The 21,200-nt window shown below is 42.4% G+C and overlaps 2 protein-coding genes across 8 annotated transcripts in view; both read right to left on the bottom strand.

The window, feature by feature from the left end:
* Positions 1-15,621, bottom strand: part of LOC135508362 (peroxidasin-like) — an 84,870-nt gene extending 69,249 nt beyond the window's left edge. For both annotated transcript variants that reach the window (XM_064928490.1, XM_064928491.1), the window contains exon 1: positions 15,325-15,621. In XM_064928490.1, the coding sequence (XP_064784562.1) occupies positions 15,325-15,509 (185 nt within the window). In that variant the 5' untranslated portion in view covers positions 15,510-15,621. The remainder of the gene's footprint in view (positions 1-15,324) is intronic.
* Positions 15,622-16,589: 968 nt separating this feature from the next.
* LOC135508360 (myelin transcription factor 1-like protein) overlaps positions 16,590-21,200 on the bottom strand; it is a 193,697-nt gene continuing 189,086 nt past the window's right edge. For all 6 annotated transcript variants that reach the window (XM_064928484.1, XM_064928486.1, XM_064928488.1 and 3 more), the window contains one exon: positions 16,590-19,172. In XM_064928484.1, the coding sequence (XP_064784556.1) occupies positions 19,032-19,172 (141 nt within the window). In that variant the 3' untranslated portion in view covers positions 16,590-19,031. The remainder of the gene's footprint in view (positions 19,173-21,200) is intronic.

The raw sequence follows: 21,200 nt of genomic DNA, 5'->3' as shown, positions 1-21,200 counted from the left end.
TCTGGCAGTGCTGAACATGCGGGATACTCCGGCAGCGCAGGAGATGAGGAAGGCTCTGGCTGCGCTGAACAGGCGGGAGACTCCGGCAGCGCAGGAGAGGAGAAAGGCTCTGGCAGCGCTGAACAGGCGGGAGGCTCCGGCAGCGCAGGAGAGGAGGAAGGCTCGGGCAGCGGTGAACAGGCGGGAGACTCCGGCAGCGCAGGAGAGGAGGAAGGCTCGGGCAGCGGTGAACAGGCGGGAGACTCCGGCAGCGCAGGAGAGGAGAAAGGCTCCGGCAGCGCTGGAGAGGCGTTGCGCACTGTAGACCTGATGCGTGGTGCTGGCACTGGTGGTACTGGGCCGAGGACACGCACAGGAAGCCTGGAGCGGGGAGCTGCCACCGGAGGACTGGTGTGTGGAGGTGGCACAGGATGGGCTAGACCGTGAAGGCGTACTGGAGATCTTGAGAGCAGTGCTGGCACAGGCACAGGACGTGCAAGGCTAGGGATGTGCACAGGAGGCCTGGTGCGTGAGGCTGGTACCAACTTCACCAGCCGGCGAACACGCACCTCAGGACGAGTATGGAGCACTGACCCAGGTGCCATCAAATCCCCGACACGCTCCGTCGGGCGAATACTGTACCTAAAGCACCAACTCAGCAACTCCCTCATAACTCTCTCCTCCAATGTCCCCATTAACTCCTTCACAGTCTCTGCTTCGCTCACCTCTAACACCGGCTCTGGTTCTGGTCTCCTCCTTGGCTCCTCACGATAAACAGGCGGAGTTGGCTCAGGTCTGAACCCTGACTCTGCCACACTCTCCCTGAGCCGCCCCCCAATACATTTTTGGGGATGACTCTCGGGCTTCCTTCCGCGCCGCCGTGCTTGCTTCGCCAACCTCATTCTCTCGTAACATTCAGCACACTGCTCCATCGAATCCCAGGCGGGCTCCGGCACTCTCCCTGGGTCGACCGCCCACCTGTCTATTTCCTCCCAAGTAGTGTAGTCCCGATATTGTTGCTCCTGCTCCTGCTGTTGTTTCTCCTCATACCAGCGCCTCTCAGCTCTCACCGCCTCCAGTTCTTCTTTGGGGCGGCGATATTCTCCAGGCTGATCCCAGGGTCCTTCTCCGAACAATTCGTCCTCCCATGTCCATTCCTCCCTTTGTTGCTCCTGCCTGTTACCACGCCGCTTGGTCCTGTTGTGGTGGGTGATTCTGTAACGGCGTTCGTCTGTTGAAGGAGAAGCGGACCAAAATGCAACGTGGTGGTTACTCATGTACTTTAATGAAAATTGAACTATACATGAAATAACTTACTATACAAAACAACAAACGGAACGTGAAAACCTATACAGCCTATCTGGTGACTACAAACAGAGACAGGAACAATCACCCATGAAATACTCAAAGAATATGGCTGCCTAAATATGGTTCCCAATCAGAGACAACGATAATCACCTGACTCTGATTGAGAACCGCCTCAGGCAGCCATAGACTATGCTATACACCCCCAAGACAAAACACACCACAAAAAACCTATGTCACACCCTGGCCTGACCAAATAAATGAAGACAAAAATAATATATTTCGACCAGGGCGTGACATTACTGTTAATTTGTATTGTTTATTTAACTTTTTTAAATTATGTTCTTCACTTGCTTTGGCAATGTTGACATGTGTTTCACATGCCAATAAAGCCCTTAAATTGAAATTGAATTGAGAGTGAGTGAGTGAGTGAGTGAGTGAGAGAGTGTGAGAGAGACAGAGAGAGAGAGAGAGAGAGACAGAGAGAGAGAGAGAGAGGGAGGAGAGGGTGGGGTCCACACATGGCACTCAGATGCTAGAGCTGGAACTGAAGCTGGAGATTTCCCAGCCACTCCCTTAGTGCCTCACAGATTAGGGTTTGCGTTGCACAGGCTACAGAGCCTTTTTGCAAGTTTACTTTTGCGTGTGGATTGCCAACGACCTTGCTAAGTGGAACTGTATTCATGCAGCCATGATGCCTGACGTTCTACCCCACCCGTAACCAGGCCAGGCCTTTCCATACTGACAGAGAAGATGGGTTTTGAGCGGGAAAGCTGCTGTCTGCCTGGCGCTGGTGGTAATCACGGCCGTCCCTTGTTATCAAGCCCAGGGCTCTTATCGGCCGTTTGCTCATTTCCACTGTGGAATGGTTGAGTCTGGATTGGCAGCCAACCAACAAGAAGCAAGAGCACTGAGCAGCATCCTGTTTCCAAGTGTTGTCGCCATGTACATTGTGTCATCTCTTGTCTCCATTCCTCTCCAAGAGTGTGTTGACTCAATGCAGCACATGTTGCAAGGCATACATGATCTCACAATATATATTTTGAAATTCCATGTCTCAAAGAGATGTGCTTCTTTGTGGGAAACTCTGTTTTTAGGGTAAGGCAGATATAGTAAATTAATAGCTTTTAACATTAATGTATGACTGATCGAAGTCCTTAGTCACTAAGAACCCTAGACAAAGATATCACAGTTCTAACATGTACTACACGCCGAGGGGGTTTTAAACTATCACAGTTCTAACATGTACTACACGCCGAGGTTGTTTAAAGATATCAGAGTTCTAACATGTACTACACACCGAGGGGGTTTAAATATATCACAGTTCTAACATGTACTACACGCCGAGGGGGTTTAAAGACATCACAGTTCTAACATGTACTACACACCGAAGGTGGTTAAAGATATCACAGTTCTAACATGTACTACACGCCGAAGGTGGTTAAAGATATCACAGTTCTAACATGTACTACACGCCGAAGGGGGTTAAAGATATCACAGTTCTAACATGTACTACACGCCGAGGGGGTTAAAGATATCACAGTTCTAACATGTACTACACGCCGAAGGGGATTAAAGACATCACAGTTCTAACATGTACTACACGCCGAAGGTGGTTAAAGATATCACAGTTCTAACATGTACTACACGCCGAAGGTGGTTAAAGATATCACAGTTCTAACATGTACTACACGCCAAAGGCGGTTAAAGATATCACAGTTCTAACATGTACTACACGCTGAAGGGGGTTAGTATTTTCTTCCTGTGATATGTTTGTCCATCATTCTTTCACATGTGCTCTGGAGGGCTACAGGTGCTGAGCCAAGTTTTATATCCACTTGAGTTCAAGTGCTGTGGTCTCTGTATGTGTTCTACAGGAGGATGGCCTATTCCACTCCATAAGGCCTCAGTCAGTAGCACTACATCTCTGAATCCTCAACAATGTGGTAGGAATCTGAAGGAATGTTTCATCTGTCCATGACAATTCATCACTGACGAGAGAAAGGACAAAATGTCCCGCTTATGTGACAAGTTTGACTTCATCCTCACTGCCCCAAGCACTGTATCGCTTTCACAGATCAGAGATTTCTTAGAGAAAAGGGAGGAAGGATGGGTTAAATTTCAGTTGAATCATTCAGTTGTATCCCCCTGTCCCCTAATCATTGGTTTTGGTTTGGCATACATTTTAAAGTGAAAATTGTAATCTCAGTATTACTCTGTTACTGCGGAATTGCCCTCCTCTATCTGACATAGTAAACTAATTTACCGCTGCGATCACAATACCATATTGTTCACCGGTTGTTAACAATAGTCCCCAAAACAACCAATAGTTGGTGTAGTCTGGTGAAAGGCTAGTTCTGTGGGATATTCGACCTACCTGATCGTGATATGTGGGTGTAGTCTGGTGAAAGGCTAGTTCTGTGGGATATTCGACCTACCTGATCGTGATATGTGGGTGTAGTCTGGTGAAAGGCTAGTTCTGTGGGATATTAGACCTACCTGATCGTGATATGTGGGTGTAGTCTGGTGAAAGGCTAGTTCTGTGGGATATTCGACCTACCTGATCGTGATATGTGGGTGTAGTCTGGTGAAAGGCTAGTTCTGTGGGATATTAGACCTACCTGATCGTGATATGTGGGTGTAGTCTGGTAAAAGGCTAGTTCTGTGGGATATTAGACCTACCTGATCGTGATATGTGGGTGTAGTCTGGTGAAAGGCTAGTTCTGTGGGATATTAGACCTACCTGATCGTGATATGTGGGTGTAGTCTGGTGAAAGGCTAGTTCTGTGGGATATTAGACCTACCTGATCGTGATATGTGGGTGTAGTCTGGTGAAAGGCTAGTTCTGTGGGATATTAGACCTACCTGATCGTGATATGTGGGTGTAGTCTGGTGAAAGGCTAGTTCTGTGGGATATTAGACCTACCTGATCGTGATATGTGGGTGTAGTCTGGTGAAAGGCTAGTTCTGTGGGATATTAGACCTACCTGATCGTGATATGTGGGTGTAGTCTGGTGAAAGGCTAGTTCTGTGGGATATTAGACCTACCTGATCGTGATATGTGGGTGTAGTCTGGTGAAAGGCTTGTTCTGTGGGATATTAGACCTACCTGATCGTGATATGTGGGTGTAGTCTGGTGAAAGGCTAGTTCTGTGGGATATTAGACCTACCTGATCGTGATATGTGGGTGTAGTCTGGTGAAAGGCTAGTTCTGTGGGATATTAGACCTACCTGATCGTGATATGTGGGTGTAGTCTGGTGAAAGGCTAGTTCTGTGGGATATTAGACCTACCTGATCGTGATATGTGGGTGTAGTCTGGTGAAAGGCTAGTTCTGTGGGATATTCGACCTACCTGATCGTGATATATGGGTGTAGTCTGGTGAAAGGCTAGTTCTGTGGGATATTAGACCTACCTGATCGTGATATGTGGGTGTAGTCTGGTGAAAGGCTAGTTCTGTGGGATATTCGACCTACCTGATCGTGATATGTGGGTGTAGTCTGGTGAAAGGCTAGTTCTGTGGGATATTAGACCTACCTGATCGTGATATGTGGGTGTAGTCTGGTGAAAGTCTAGTTCTGTGGGATATTCGACCTACCTGATCGTGATATGTGGGTGTAGTCTGGTGAAAGGCTAGTTCTGTGGGATATTCAACCTACCTGATCGTGATGTATCTGAGACCAACAGCCATTTTCAGCAGCCCTCCTTCATCTGGTTCTAGTGTCTTATTCTTCTAACTTTTTCCAGCCCCCAGAGCCCCCTGTGCCTTCCTCTCCTTCCCCTTCTTCTCCCTTCTTCCCCCTTCTTCCCTGGGCCTGGAGGAGTGGGGGCAGTCCCTGTTCCAGCATGCCTTGGCAAAGCTCTTCACTCCCTGAGTCCCAGGATGTATTTATTTATTTTATTTTATTGAACCTTTATTTAACTAGGCAAGTCAGTTAAGAACACATTCTTATTTTCAATGATGGCCTAGGAACGGTGGGTTAACTGCCTTGTTCATGGGCAGAATGACAGATTTTTACCTTGTCAACTCGGGGATTCAATCTTGCAACCTTAGTTAACTAGTCCAACGCCCTAACCACCTGATTACATTGCACTCCACAAGGAGACTGCCTGTTACGCGAATGCAGTAAGAAGCCAAGGTAAGTTGCTAGCTAGCATTAAACTTATCTTATAAAAAACAATCAATCAATCATAATCACTAGTTAACTACACATGGTTGATGATATTACTAGTTTATCTAGCGTGTTCTGCATTGCATTTAATCGATGCGGTGCGTATTCGCGAAAAAGGACTGTCTTGCTCCAAAGTGTACCCAACCATAAAAATCAATGCCTTTCTTAAAATCATTACACAAGTATATATTTTTAAACCTGCATATTTAAACCTGCATATTTAGTTAATACTGCCTGCTAACCTGGCTCGTTGGGAACTCTGTGAAGACTATTTCTTCCTAACAAAGACAGCCAACTTCGCCAGACAAAAGCGCATTTGCGAAAAAAGCACAATCATTGCACGCCTGTACCTAACCATAAACATCATTGCCTTTCTTAAAATCAACACAGTATATAGTATTTAGTATATATTTTTAAATCCAGGTTAGCAGGCAATATTAACCAGGTGTAATTGTGTAATTTCTCTTGCGTTCATTGCACGCAGAGTCAGTGTATATGCAACAGTTTGGGCCGCCTAATTTGCCTGAATTTTACATAATTATGACATAACATTGAAGGTTGTGCAATGTAACAGGAATATTTCGACTTATGGATGCCACCTGTTAGATAAAATACGGAACGGTTCCGTATTTCACTGAAAGAATAAACGTCTTGTTTTCGAGATGATAGTCTCCGGATTTGACCATATTAATGACCTAAGGCTTGTATTTCTGTGTGTTATCATGTTATAACTAAGTCTATGATTTGATAGAGCAGTCTGACTGAGCGATGGTAGGCACCAGCAGGCTCGTGAGCATTCATTCCAACAGCACTTTCGTGCGTTTTCCAGCAGCTGTTTATGACTTAAAGCCTATCAACTCCCGAGATTAGACTGGTGTAAACGATTTAAAATGGCTAGCTAGTTAGCGGGGTGCGCGTTACCCATGCTCTGCATGGGTAACGCTGCTTCGAGGGAGGCTGTTGTCGATGTGTTTTACTCTCTTCTCCAACACTTTGTTTTTGCATTATTTAAACCAAATTGAACATGTTTCATTTTATTTGAGGCTAAATTGATTTTATTGATGTATTATATTAAGTTAAAATAAGTGTTCATTCAGTATTGTTGTAATTGTCATTATTACAAATACATATATTTTTTTAAATCGTCCGATTAATCGGTATCTGCTTTTTTTGGTCCTCCAATAATATGTATCGTATCGGCGTTGAAAAATCATAATCGGTCGACCTCTAATCTCAACATCATCTTTCCAGAGGAGACTGCGGGAATCAGGCCTTCAAAGTTGAATTTCTGCAAAGAAACCAATACTAAAGGACACCAATAATAAGAAGATAATTGCTTGGGCCAAGAAACACAAGCAAGAGTAGGTGAATGGATGATCTCCGCATGTGTAGTTCCCACCGTGAAGCATGGAGGAGGTGTGATGGTGTGGGGGTGCTTTGCTGGTGACACTGTATGTGATTTATTTAGAATTCAAGGCACACTTAACGAGCCTGGCTACCCCAGCATAATGCAGCGATACGCCATCCCATCTGGTTTGTGCTTAGTGGGACTATCATCTGTTTTTCAACAGGCTGTGTAAGGGCTATTTGACCAAGAAGGTGAGTGATGGAGTGCTGCATCAGATGACCTGGCCTCCACAATCACCGACCTCAACCCAATTGAGAGGTTTTGAGATGATTTGGACTGCAGAGTGAAGGAAAAGCAGCCAACAAGTGCTCAGCATATGTGGGAACTCCTTCAAGACTGATGGAAACGCATTCCAGGTGAAGCTGGTTGAGAGAATGCCAAGAGTGTGCAAAGCTGTCATCAAGGCAAAGGGTGGCTACTTTGAAGAATCTAAAATATTAATATTATATATATATATATATATTGATGTGTTTAACACTTTTTTGGTTTCTACATTATTCCATGTGATTTCATAGTTTAGATTAATTCACTATTATTCTACAATGTAGAAAATAGTCCAAATAAAGAAAAACTCTTGAATGAGTAGGTGTGTCCAAACGTTTGACTGGTACTGTATGTCCTTGCAGAAAAATCCAAGTCTCTCTCTCCGCGCCACCTCCAAAGACCTCTCACATACACCTCTCTCTCTCTCTCTCTCTCTCGCTCTCTCTCAGTCAGGGGATTGTTTAGCTTTCTGACACATGCCCAAATTGGACAGCCAATGACTCTCTCTGGGCGTGCATGACTCATACATTGTTAAACAAGAACATGGCAGTCTCCCCACCTCGAAGAACAAGGCCATCTCAATCTCCAAACATGGTTGGAGCTTTTCTTCAATACGTCTCTGTCTGTATCCTGCAGTGTAGAATCCCACAGAGCCTGAAGGAGTTGGACAGAGCACCGACAGGACCTGAGGGCCATTGCCAAATCAACAGCCTGGACTGCTTCTCAGACATTCAATAGAGAAAGCTTTCACAGGCAGTGTAACAGCACAGAAGGACACAGGAGACGTGACTGCGATCATAATCAGAGATGACATTTGAAATAAAGGGATTCCCCATTCACTTTTCTATATAGGGTATTGTGTCTTCTTCTCTGGCATCCTTTAATGTCTTCATCCAGGAATCTATCTTACCAACAGTCACAGAGTTCTTATCAAGCATTATAAAGGTTCATTATGAGGGCATAAAAAATCAATCCACTTCAGCACCAGATTTCCCTCCAATGAGACCATTCACTGACAACATGGCTGCAAAGTATTGATATGCTTGATTTGCAACAATGCACACACAGCCCCTCCTGTACATGCATAAAAACTCCTAAACAAGTCACAGGGAGAATCTAACTTTTAGGAGACATCCTTGGTGGAACAATGCTGTAACTAATAACGCTATGACAATGCTCTTTTAAGGGAAATGCTGCAAAAATACTTGAACAACATTAGAATTCAGCAGCCACGCTGCCCCACCCCCCTCTCCACCCCCTATAGGACAGCCACAGGAAGAGAGAGGCCAGTAGGGTTCCTTTCAACAACTATCTTCGGCACAATCTCCCTGTGCAAATGAGCAAAGCGTTGCGGATTTCTGGCTTTGCATTCCATAATGCTGCAGAGACTAAACGCCTCACAAAGCCTGACTGCAGCAAATTCCACACAATGGAGCTCCTCTTTTCTCTCCCTGACTGTCTGTCCCGCTCTCTAACTCACTCATTCAGGCCCCTGCTGTAGGCCATCAGTACGTTTCATGCACGCTAATAATTCAACATGAAACTGATTATGGCAGTAGGCGGAGTATGACATTAGACATGTAAACACCTTACTCTGCTTATCTTAATCAGCGTAAGGTCATAATCAAAGTAAGCATATGTCAATTAAAGCACCTGTTCTTTTTAACAATATTTTGAATTATTAGGATGTCATCACCTTAATCTGAGTTCCAGCTGTGTATTTGATCTGTGTGTGTGCTAGCTCCAGCAGCGAGAGCTTCCCTCTTTTGTCCAAAAAACTGAATGTATGCATCTTTGAAAAAGTTTTCATATACAAACTTTACGTACAAATACATGACAAAGTACAGGTATTTATATTCTTGTTAAACATTTATTAGGATAAAATAAATCAAATAAGAGCCATATATTGGAAAGACACCAAGAGACAACACAAATACTATTTACACACTATTCATATATACATAGTCATTCATATTCTATTCTAAGTAGGGATTGAAAGACAAACGGTAAACCCCTGTCGCCTGCCTGACCAAATCTACCCAGTAGAGCTCTAAGGACTTCACTTGGGAGTCTTGTAAATGTTGAGTCGCATATCAATACCACCTTTAGTTTGAGTATTTTTTGTTGTTGTACTTTTTATTCCTTTTCTCTCCAATTTTGTGATATCCAATTGATAGTTACAGTTTTGTCCCATCCCTCCCATACGGACTCGGGAGAGGCGAAGGTCGAGAGCCATGCGTCCTCCGAAACACGACCCCGCCAAGCCACACTGCTTCTTGACACACTGCTCGCTTAAGGACATCCCAACCGCCCAAACCCTCCCCTAACCCAAAATGCTGGGGCCAATTGTGTGCCGGCCAATTGTGACCAGTTCTCCCGGTCATGGCCGGCTGCGAGACAGCTTGGGATCGAACACGGATCTGTAGTGACGCCTCTAGTACTGATCAGTGCCTTAGACCGGTGCACCACTCAAGGGTTCACTTTCATAATGTTTAACACATTTCTGCCGTGGGTGCCAGACCATGTGACAACACTTGCAGGGCACCACAGATAAATTAATATACGTAAATAAATAACATGAGACTATTTGTAATGCTTCAGACAAGACTTCTAAATTTTAACAAACCAAAAAGGAAACAGTCCGGAACAATCCGGTATGCACTGAAATGTCACAGAAACATTCCCCACCCAAACCTCACAATTACAAGACAAGCAGACGGTATTAAACGGGCCCCGGGGCTAAATTATGAAAGGCCGTAGTATCGACAAGCTCCGACGTTATCGGTTCTGCTTTTGGTACGGGAGAAATTAAGAAAATAAATGTCCTATTTACTATTGCTACATAAACGTTATCTTGCACATTTTATCTCACCAACCATTTCTAATTTGCAATAAGATGAAGACATTCGTCTATGATGCATTTTCGCTATTCCCAATCCAGAAGAGAGATCTCTCTGGCGCGGAGCCTGTGTCTCTCTCACGCTACAGCGCACACACACACAAGAAAGACCCTGCTCTTAACTAGTGACGATGGCGGAGAGAACTAAACGTTCAAAAGTGTGGTTACACTTCACCAGAGTCGATGCTGACAATGCTCATTGCCACAAGTGCAACAAGACTTTTGCTTGTAAGGGCGGAATCACAAGCAATCTGTCCAAACATCTATGGAAAGCGCATCATGTACAGGCATAGAAACAGTTTGACTGCCTAGCTCGTAGTTCATTTCTCGTTGCCAGGGCTATGTATGCTAGCAGCCTAGAGCCCACACACGGAGTTAACTCAATTATGAGAAACATGGGGTCATGATCAAAAGTAACCATTAGCCAGCTGATTGTATAGCTATGGGTGCGTTCATAAATTTAATCACTCATTTAAAGATGTTGCACATTTTTGTTAAAGTTGCAGCTACAATGAACCAACCCACTCCTCCCTCTAATACCGCTAGTCCAAGCCAAAGCCCTTTCACGCTGGCAGCTAGTGGGACGATGACTGAGGAGGGTGAATGAGTGCCACCTAGCCGTGACCAAGTTCACAGTGAAAGGCCTACACCCCTTTGCAACAGTGGAGTCCAAGGGCTTTAGGTAACAGTCTGTCAGTGATCAGCTGACTTGTCATGATAACAACACCCACCCGTAGCACGCGCTCCAGCAGGTATATCTCACTGGTCATCCCCAGAGCCAACAGCTCCTTTGGCCATCTTTCCTTCCAATTCTCTGCTGCCAGTGACTGGAACTAATTGTAAAAATTGCTGAAGCTGGAGACTTATATTTCCCTCACCAACTTTAAACATCAGCTATCTGAGCAGCTAACCGATCACTACAGCTGTACATAGTCCATCTGTAAATAGCCCATCCAATCTACCTACCTCATCCCCATATTGTTTTTATTTACTTTTCTGCTCTTTTGCACACCAGTATCTCTACTTGCACATCATCATCTGCTCATTTATGACTCCAGTGTTAATCTGCTAAAATTGTAATTACAGTGCCTTGCGAAAGTATTCGGCCCCCTTGAACTTTGCGACCTTTTGCCACATTTCAGGCTTCAAACAGTGCAGGTGCATTTATACAGAGACTTGATTACACACAGGTGGATTGTATTTATCATCATTAGTCATTTAGGTCAACATTGGATCATTCAGAGATCCTCACTGAACTTCTGGAGAGAGTTTGCTGCACTGAATGTATAGGGGCTGAATAATTTTGCACGCCCAATTTTTCAGTTTTTGATTTGTTAAAAAAGTTTGAAATATCCAATAAATGTCGTTCCACTTCATGATTGTGTCCCACTTGTTGTTGATTCTTCACAAAAAAATACAGTTTTATATCTTTATGTTTGAAGCCTGAAATGTGGCAAAAGGTCGCAAAGTTCAAGGGGGCCGAATACTTTCGCAAGGCACTGTACCTCCCTACTATGGCCTATTTATTGCCTACCTCCTCACGCCATTTGCACACACTGTATATATACTTTTTTTCTATTGTGTTATTGACTGTACGCGTGTTTATTCCATGTGTAACTCTGTGTTGTTGTTTGTGTCACACTGCTTTGCTTTATCTTGGCCAGGTCGCAGTTGTAAGTGAGAACGTGTTCTCACCTGGTCTACCTGGTTAAATAAAGGTGAAATAAATACATATATATTGAATTGTATTAATTTTTAGGATATAGTATGATGGAACTCTATCTAATGATAGAGAGATTCATGCAGCAGTATCCAGAGGTCCAAGCAGAAGCCTTGGACCCACGACTATGAAAAGCAATGACCAAGGACAACCTGGACCATCTGAAGGACGAGGACTTCCATAAAGCTGAGGAGTTTGTCCAGCACATGAGAATCCTCTATACATCCAGTGTGTGTGTCATGTGAAAAGAATGCCACCTGTGGACAGATCATACCCGTCCTCCACAAACTGGAAGAGCACTTCACTGTGAAGCATGAAGATACGTTTGTGGCAACCATCAAAGAGAAGGTGTGGGAGAACCTCTCCGAGCGCTATCAGGATGAGGACAGTCAAGCCTTCCTGCATCAGGCCACAGCAATGGACCCCAGATTTAAAGGGAGGCAGGTGAGTGACGCCACCTGGGACAGGCTGAGGAAGGCAACTGTTGAGGCCAATGTGACAGGAGCAACACCAGGGCTGTCAGAGGAGCCGGAGCAGACAGACACAGAGCACCAGCAACAAGATGAGGAGCCTTATGGAGAAGGAAAGGAAATGGAGGAGACAGTACCTATATTGTACAAAACAAGGAGTGCCTTGGAGGAGCTGAGGTTGACGATCCAACAGGACACCTCGTCCCTCACCCTCAGCGAGCATGTTGACCTAGAGGTGGAGCTCTACAAAGGCCTGCCTCCCATCCGTATGGCTGAAGATCCTGTGATGTGGTGGTGGGAGAAGAGAGCTACTCTGCCCCTCCTCACAAAAATTGCAACAAGCTACTTCTGTGCTCAAGCCTCCTCCACCCCGAGTCAGAGGGTATTTTCGACTGCAGGGAACACAATAAGCCAGGAGAGGTCCCGACTTCTGCCAGAGAAGGCAAAGATGTTGATCTTTCTCCAGAAGAACTGCTAAGAACTGTTAGTCCCTTTGCAGCCTACCTGCTGGCCCCACACATGTTGCACTGTCTTTTCTTTTGCAGGAAAATATTGCTTATTTCATTTGTTTACATTTACATAATCACAACATTAGAGTCTTTAATAGTGATTTGTTCAAAACAATGCTGTTTCTTTTGCTGTAAATAATTGTTTATTTGAGTTATTTTACATTTCAGAAAATAAAGCAAAGTTAATTCTGTTCTTAATTTGTTTCGGGGGGGTTTTCATAAACAATAACAAAAAGAACCGATAAGAATACCGTTAAAGTACCGGATCGATAAGCAGCATCGGTAAGAGTAGTAAAACCATTAAAATCTTAACGATACCCATCCCTACTTGTGTCTTTTATGGCTTAAAATGTGCCTTTACAGAGCATTAGCAAGCGGAACAATAAGCATCAACAGGGCCTGTGTGTCGGTACAGGTTGAGAGGATTCATGAGCGCTGATGGCAAAATAGAGCTGACAATGTGAAAGTAATCATTCCTCCATCTTAGGAAATCCCAGAGCAGGAGTGCAGCAACGTCGTTACTGAGAGGAAGCGTCATTTACTATTATGCCTCAAACAGAGTCCTCAGAGACAACAGCTGAAAAATAAATGTGGAACATCAATGGTGGGAGGAAAAAAATAAAAACCCTGAAAGTTAAAACAACGGGAGCACCGAGCACAGGTCCTGGGTGTACCGTATCCCCCTGTTCCCTTCAGGAAGTAAAGGGAAGAGAGATGTTTAGAGTGCAACGATACTTATCTCACACCAGCCACTTACTTTAGGAGATTCTCTTATTTAATATACAAATATGTGTGTATGTTTTTTAGCCGGAGTGGTTGGGCCAGGGTCCATGAGTTCTTTCAGGGGTTGACATCAGTAGAGAAGCATGCATTACACACACTGGGTAGAATGACTAGGCTCAGAGCGTTTAGACACACACACCACATTAGAACTGGGGTCAGTCTGAGCTCCAGCTCCAGCTGGGCTTCTCAGGAGAGACACAGGCATCTGGCACAAAGCTGCCTTCCCTGCACCAACCAACCAAAATGTTCCCCTAATCAAATCCATCACAGGAGAGAACTAGGGAGGGTTTATAAGTTTAGAGAGGGAGAGAGAAAGAATGGGAAAGAGAAAGAAGGGGAGAGTGAAAGAGAGGGAGAATGTAAGAGAAAGAGAAGGGGATACTGTGGAAGAAGAGAGAAACTTAGAGATGGAGAGAGAAAAAAGGGAAGACAGAGAAAGAGAGATGGATAGATTGAGAGACAGAGAAAGTGGAAACAGAGATTGAGATTTCAAACAATAACAAAATACATTCCCACAGCTTTGAGGAACCTGGTTGTGGAATGCTGATAAGGAGGAGTTTTCACATCAGAGACGGGCACACTGCCAGATCAGGACAAGGAATGCAACGCCCCGACCGTCAGGGCTTGGCCAGCCAGCATCTCTCCAAATGAACCTCTACATACAATACCTCCTGTCTCCAACATGCCCACCCAGTCACCTCTGCCCCCCAGCCCTCACAGCCAGCCATCAGCTGACCCAGTTAAGCTACGAGAAATACAAAATGTTGTATTTTTAGCCTCCATAAGGGTCCATAAAGCCACCAGAAAGTATGACACAGTATGACACAAACATACACACTTTTCTCCATCAAAGGAGCTGTTTTTAATCCAGCCTGGCTTCTGTTTAATAAGGCTTACTGTGATCTGCTATGCAGAAAGACTTCATATCCAGGGAGATACACATTCCCCACAATCAAGCGTTCCTTCAAAAGAGTGCTTGAGTTCAGTGTGTGCACAATTTACAGTGGAAAAATGGGAAGGCAGGGACAGTCGCATTCATGTTCTGACAAGACTGAGCGCAGGCCAGCAGGGCAAAGAGACAGGTGTCTGCTTACTTCAAAGTCCTGCGAGCCAACTGACACATGCTTTCCCCTCCAAAGCCTTCCTCCGTACAACACTCAACACTGACAGATTCAGAAGCGTCCAATGGAGGAAGGAAGAAGGAGATGAAGAAGAAGAAGAAAAGGGGCTCCAACTATGCTCTGATGTCTGAAGCATTTGTCCTAGTTTCCGGAACAAGCACACATGTATAATTTCCATTTCAGACAGAATATTTGGTAAGTTAACTGTAAAAAAATATATTTTGGTTACAGGGTCTGTCAAAATGCAGGAATCATGACTAGGTCTTTGGGTGGATTTTAATTTGCCATGTTTTTTTTAACCTCCTACCCCTTTCAGATATACCAGTTTGAATTTAAAAAAATCAGGCATGGTAGATTATTGGAATTGTGGTATCTGTATGAAAGATGTAAGATAAACCTGAAAAATAAATAGCAGAATCCATCATTGCAACTTTGAATATTGGCAACCAGAATGGCGATCTGGTCCAGAAGAGGATAGCTCTTATGATACTGCATTCTCAACTGTGGTTTAAATATGGTAAGAATTGATACATTAACACAATTTAAATTATTGGACTTAAATACAAACATAAGCAATCGTATGGTCATCGCAAAGCGCTTGTGTTGGTTGTTACTCCTCCAGCAATCCGTGCGTTCATTCCGTTCCCTCCATAGCCTACAAACTTTCCCTTTAGATACAATGTAACGTTACTTACAGGATGGTTGTCGATGGAGCGACAGCAGGTACGGTTTCCAGATTTAAATGCATACATCTCACGGTGGTACGAAAACATAAACACCGGCTTGGACAAGAAATTACAGGCTGCGGGCCAACGGCGACCAAAATCAGTCCCACCGCGATTAGAAAAGGGGAGAAGAGTTGGCTTGTCCTCAGCGCCATTGCTAGGGAGTCAGCAGCGCAGAGAACACACCGCCAGCTACCCCTCTCGCAGACTAACTACTACATCGGCAGAGTTATTGTAAAGCTGAACTCGGCTGCCTTAGACCTGCTCCCTCCCTCAAAGCAGAGAGAGAGAGAAGTAGGGCAGTGTTACAAGTTATATTGGATTCGGGAGCAAGCCAATCAAGAAACCATGTCAAAGTAGATTTAGGCCTAATGGAAAGTATGGTTAATAAAAGTATACTTCATACATCATCTGTTTAAAAGTTGATCAATGTACTCTTCAATAAACACATCGTACGGTTATACCACACTAACTCACGTTTCTGGAGTTTCCAGGAAATTGCTAATTTTTCTTGTAATGCACCTATAAATATTTTATTACCATGGTTACCCTGTAATGATGCCGTAAAATGTTGCCAGTTTGTCTCCCGCTGGGTGGAATGTCGGACAGACAATGAGTTGATGGGCCCATTCTCAGCGAAATATGGAAAACATTGCCATACTATGATATGGTTTAGGAAGGATGTTATAATAGTTCAGGATTTGTCTGATAATCCCTGATAATCCCCTTATCTCCAAATGATTGTGTTACGTTCCATGTATTTACAGCTCATAATAGTAGTTCTGAATATGATGGTTGATGTTCGATACATTTTGTGTTGTATTATGGGTAATTGGGGGGATTCCCTCAAACTTCAGTCCGAGACAGACAGGTAGAACATTTCTGTAGGACTATGATGTTATACAGTGCTATGTGCTGCCATCCTCTGGTTTTCATGTGGTATGACACTGGGGAACTATATGCCTGGAACAAAACACCCACTCCACTTCATAGCGGTCTGAATTAACTCCACATTTGCCACATGGCATGAAGCGTTATCCTAAGAATGCTTGATTCTGATTGCAAAACATCTGAGGATTGTCCTGGAATGTAAAATTCAGTAACTATTTTGTGAAATGAAAAAAAACATGGGTAATTATTGCAGCCGTTCACTGAACAAAAAATGTTCAGTGTTCCATGAATGGTGGGTTTTCAATGAGCATGAACAAGAATGATGACTATCACATTTACAGGCCTGTGGCAACACAATTTTTCTTTATTCAGAGTAAGATGTGTCAACATCCAGCATGACAAGAATTGTACAAAGTTCACAATTTAAAAATGAAATATCACAGCAACTTGTGATCTCACACACTTATAGCAAAATTAAAATGTCAACAAATCCATGCTGTGTAGTACAAAAATAAATTAAACTTCAGTTCCACAGAGAGCACAATAGTTTGTACAAAATCCTGTTTTTGTTCATGATTACTTAAATCAACCTCAAAATGAATAAGATAGAATAAATAAACTCTGATGAATTCACAATAATTTATATGAAAATTCTAATATGTGACACCTTTTGTGTTCCCTATGTAAATAGTCACAGATAACTAAATTTGATATTATGTACTAATGGTAGATGAGCAGCCGGTTTGTGCTTTAAATCCCTTTCAATTGTACTGATAATGAGAATTAATTCAAAAACTGATACTAGGTATTACTCTACTGAAAGCATTACTATATTGTCAAAAAGCTGCAGACACGATGCTGTGGAGAAAGGCATACTGTATGCAGTCCTTGACGATGGAGCCCTAAAAGAGGATGTAAAAGTACAATAGACAAGATCAGGTGAATGACAAGCACCTTTGCATTAGCTCTCAAGAAGGCCAATTCTGAACATGGTCGCTAACAACTAATACCACAACATAAAGAGGGGCTGCATACAGACATGAAACTGCATCACCTCATTCAGAGCAGAAGAGTCAACTAGAAGAGTGAATGTCCCACTCTCCAAGCCTAATGGGAAAACAACCTCTTTTTACTTTCTTTTTTTCACCTTTAATTGATTGACTATTTAATTTGTACAGTGATTAGATATAAAGTGCTGCTGGGGATGATTTAATATTCATATAACATACCAAAATGGAATAACATCATTGTTTGACCATTTGATAATACAGTATTACTTGTATGGTTATAATCGTAATTTCTGATTCAAATCCCTGTAGTCTCTTTCAGTGGTACTAATTCATCACCTAGTGGCTCTTAGCAGTTATTTGCTCCAATCGTGTGCAAAAGGAACACCTGGAAATTGCACACCGCCACATGTTAGGATACTATCTCTAAGACAAGTGCAAATAGTCTACTGGCAAGTGGGGACAATGACCCTGTAAGACCCACTCTCTCTCATACTTTAGTATAAATACTCTTTACAAAACCTTTGTCACCCTCCGGTAGGCTCTCAGGTACTGCTTTAGTTTCTGTAAAAACATCAAAACATGGAAACGAAGGTGTCCCTTATGTGCAAAATTGTCTGTAAAGAGAGTGGAACTCATAGAGCATTTCATCTTTAAAACTGAATGTCCAACTTTTTTAAATACTTTCTTTGTACTTAAAAGATTTATATAAAACATTTTATTTTATATATAGTAAAAAGATTAATTTGTTCCTCCACCCCTATGTTTATAAACAAGTCATTGCATATACCCAAATATTTTTTTCCTGTAGATTGCATCCCATTTCTATAAACATATGATTTAGATATATATTGCTGAGACATTGCCCGATTCTAGCAACAGAAGTTTCGAAATTTGAAACAGAACTAACTACTAAATGCTAGAATGAGTCCTGCGTACTCTATTGCCATTATACATCACCAATGGGTATCTACAAACACAAAATATCAAGAGTGAATAGTACTTTCTAGATAATGGGATTTTCACCATTGGGTTTCCGTGTCATGATGTTTACAATAAACTGTTACATTCATACAAACATCAAGTCAGTTTCTTTCCATACTCATTTCCAACACATAAAAAATGCCCCCACCTATAGCTACCAAACTTTAAAAAAGAAGACAAAGAATGTTTCAAGCATTGTTAAACATAAAGTAATTTGCAACCAAGTCTTGCTGTTCAACAATCTGCAAACAAGAAAAAACAAACATCTTTAGGATTCCAAAGTCTTTCATTGAGGAAAACATCATTGAAAAGTAGCTACCTTCGTGCAGTTCCCCCATTTAAATAAAAAATAAAAAATTCACTGTCCAGTGCAGCTTTTTCATCTAAAATGCTTCATCATCAAGCACTGTCTTATGTTATACAGCTTACTGTTCAGAAATATGCACAAAAAATGTGCATACGTGAGCAGTTACAAACATTACATCACACTATGTCAGCTCATACAGTATGAAAACGTACAAAAGGTGAATGTTTTCAAAAACTATTTTGTCATTTATTTATTTTTTTCTTCAAAGCAAGACCAAAAAGAAAAATCATTATGAATTTTTCTAAGCATAACATTTCTTTTTTTTTTAAGAATGAAAGCCAATATGTAACACTGTATGATATGTTACAGCAGCAAACCATGAGGCATCATCCTATCATGTCACTTCTAGCTCTTTTGCGATTGTTGATTTCTTTCACTCCTCTTTGAGAAGATGCTCTGTCATTTGCTGGGCTTGGTAGCGGGCTGGGTTACGCTTGGATTCCTTGCACTGCTTGTTTGATGTTTTCCAACAGGGCTTTGTTCTCTGGACTCTGGTAATGCTCCTGGTTAGTGTACATGTCTGTTAGAGTGGTCACATAAGCATCAAAGTTCTGATCGCTGATCGGCTCCTGTGGAACATTTCAATAACAGCAGAAAGGTGAGATCATAAGAAGAAGAAGTGATGAACAGAGAACAGAAGACAGGCCAGAAAATAACTCTCTAAAATCACTCTTTGAGGAGCTAAGACTTACAAACTGCTGTTTTAACAAAAAATCTAACCAGAGTTAATAAAACCACTTGAAACAAACTATTCTCTAAGCTAGCCCGTGAAAGTGCCTTTTCATATTTGATTGCTATACAAATAAGGTGTCTAACCACAGGGAAAAGGCTGAGAAGTGGTGGTCTTAGACAAAGATGATCAACACAGAGAAAGATGTCATACAGTGATGTCCACATTGGGAAGAGAGGGTCATGCTGCAGTGTCTATACACATTTTATGTTTATACACTTTGCAACCAACAAGTGCACTTTCACTTGGCTAAAACAAGATTTTGCCATTCAAATAGATGATCATTGAGGCTAGAAAGACTTTAATAAAGGAACATTCAGGATTGGATGGGAATCAGGAAGACTGGGGAAAATAAATGGTCATATGAATGAAATAAAGATGGACATGGGAAAGACATGAGGACATGAATGGGAGCGTTTCTGAACAAAACAGAAGACTAAATCTGCTGACTCTATTATGGTGCCTTTGATGATACTATCATTATGGCCCTGTGTTTTGATGATACTATCATTATGGCCCTGTGTTTTGATGATACTATCATTATGGCCCTGTGTTTTGATGATACTATCATTATGGCCCTGTGTTTTGATGATACTATCATTATGGTTTTGATGATACTATCATTAAGGCCCTGTGTTTTGATGATACTATCATTATGGCCCTGTGTTTTGATGATACTATCATTATGGCCCTGTGTTTTGATGATACTATCATTATGGCCCTGTGTTTTGATGATACTATCATTATGGCCCTGTGTTTTGATGATACTATCATTATGGCCCTGTGTTTTGATGATACTATCATTATGGCCCTGTGTTTTGATGATACTATCATTATGGCCCTGTGTTTTGATGATACTATCATTAAGGCCCTGTGTTTTGATCATAGTATCAGTATGGCCCTGTGTTTTGATGATACTATCATTATGGCCCTGTTTTTTGATGATACTATCATTATGGCCCTGTGTTTTGATGATACCATCATTATGGCCCTGTGTTTTGATGATACTATCATTAAGGCCCTGTGTTTTGATCATAGTATCAGTATGGCCCTGTGTTTTGATGATACTATCATTATGGCTGTCATGCCCTGGTCTATATTTATTATGTTATCTTCATTTATTGGGTCAGGCCAGGGTGTGACATGGGTTTGTTTGTTGTGTGTTTCGTCTTGGGGTTGTGTGGGGTGTATAGATTAGTCTATGGCTGCCTGAGGCGGTTCTCAATCAATCAGGTGATTAGTCTCTGATTGGGAACCATATTTAGGTAGCCTGGGTTTCACTGTGTGTTTGTGGGTGATTGTTCCTGTCTCTGTGTTTGTTGCACCAGTCAGGGCTGTTTCAGTTTTCGACGTTTGTTGTTTTGTATTGTACGTATTTTCATCTTTATTACAGATGTATCTAACGAACCACGCTGCATTTTGGTCCGATCCTTGTTCCACCTCTTCGTCAGAGGAGGAGTTAGAAGAAACTCGTTACAATGGCCCTGTGTTTTGATGATAGTATCATTAAGGCCCTGTGTTTTGATGATACTATCATTATGGCCCTGTGTTTTGATGATACTATCATTATGACCTTGTGTTTTGGTGATACTATCATCATTGCCCAGTGTTTTTATGGTAGTATCATTCGGGCCCTGTGTTTTGATGATACTATCATTAGGGTCCTGTGTTTTAATGATACTATCGTTAGGGCCCTGCATTTTAATTAAACTATAATTCGGGCCCTGTGTTTTAATGATACTATCATTAGGGCTTTGTGTTTTAATGATGCTATCGTTAGGGCCCTGCGTTTTAATTAAACTATAATTCGGGCCCTGTGTTTTAATGATACTATCCTTAGGGCCTTGTGTTTTAATGATACTATCAT

Source organism: Oncorhynchus masou, chromosome 21 (assembly GCF_036934945.1).
Source record: "Oncorhynchus masou masou isolate Uvic2021 chromosome 21, UVic_Omas_1.1, whole genome shotgun sequence".
Classification (NCBI taxonomy): Eukaryota; Metazoa; Chordata; class Actinopteri; order Salmoniformes; family Salmonidae; genus Oncorhynchus; species Oncorhynchus masou.
The sequence above is the reverse complement of the archived record's forward strand: the minus strand, read 5'-3'. Positions and strand labels throughout refer to the sequence as shown.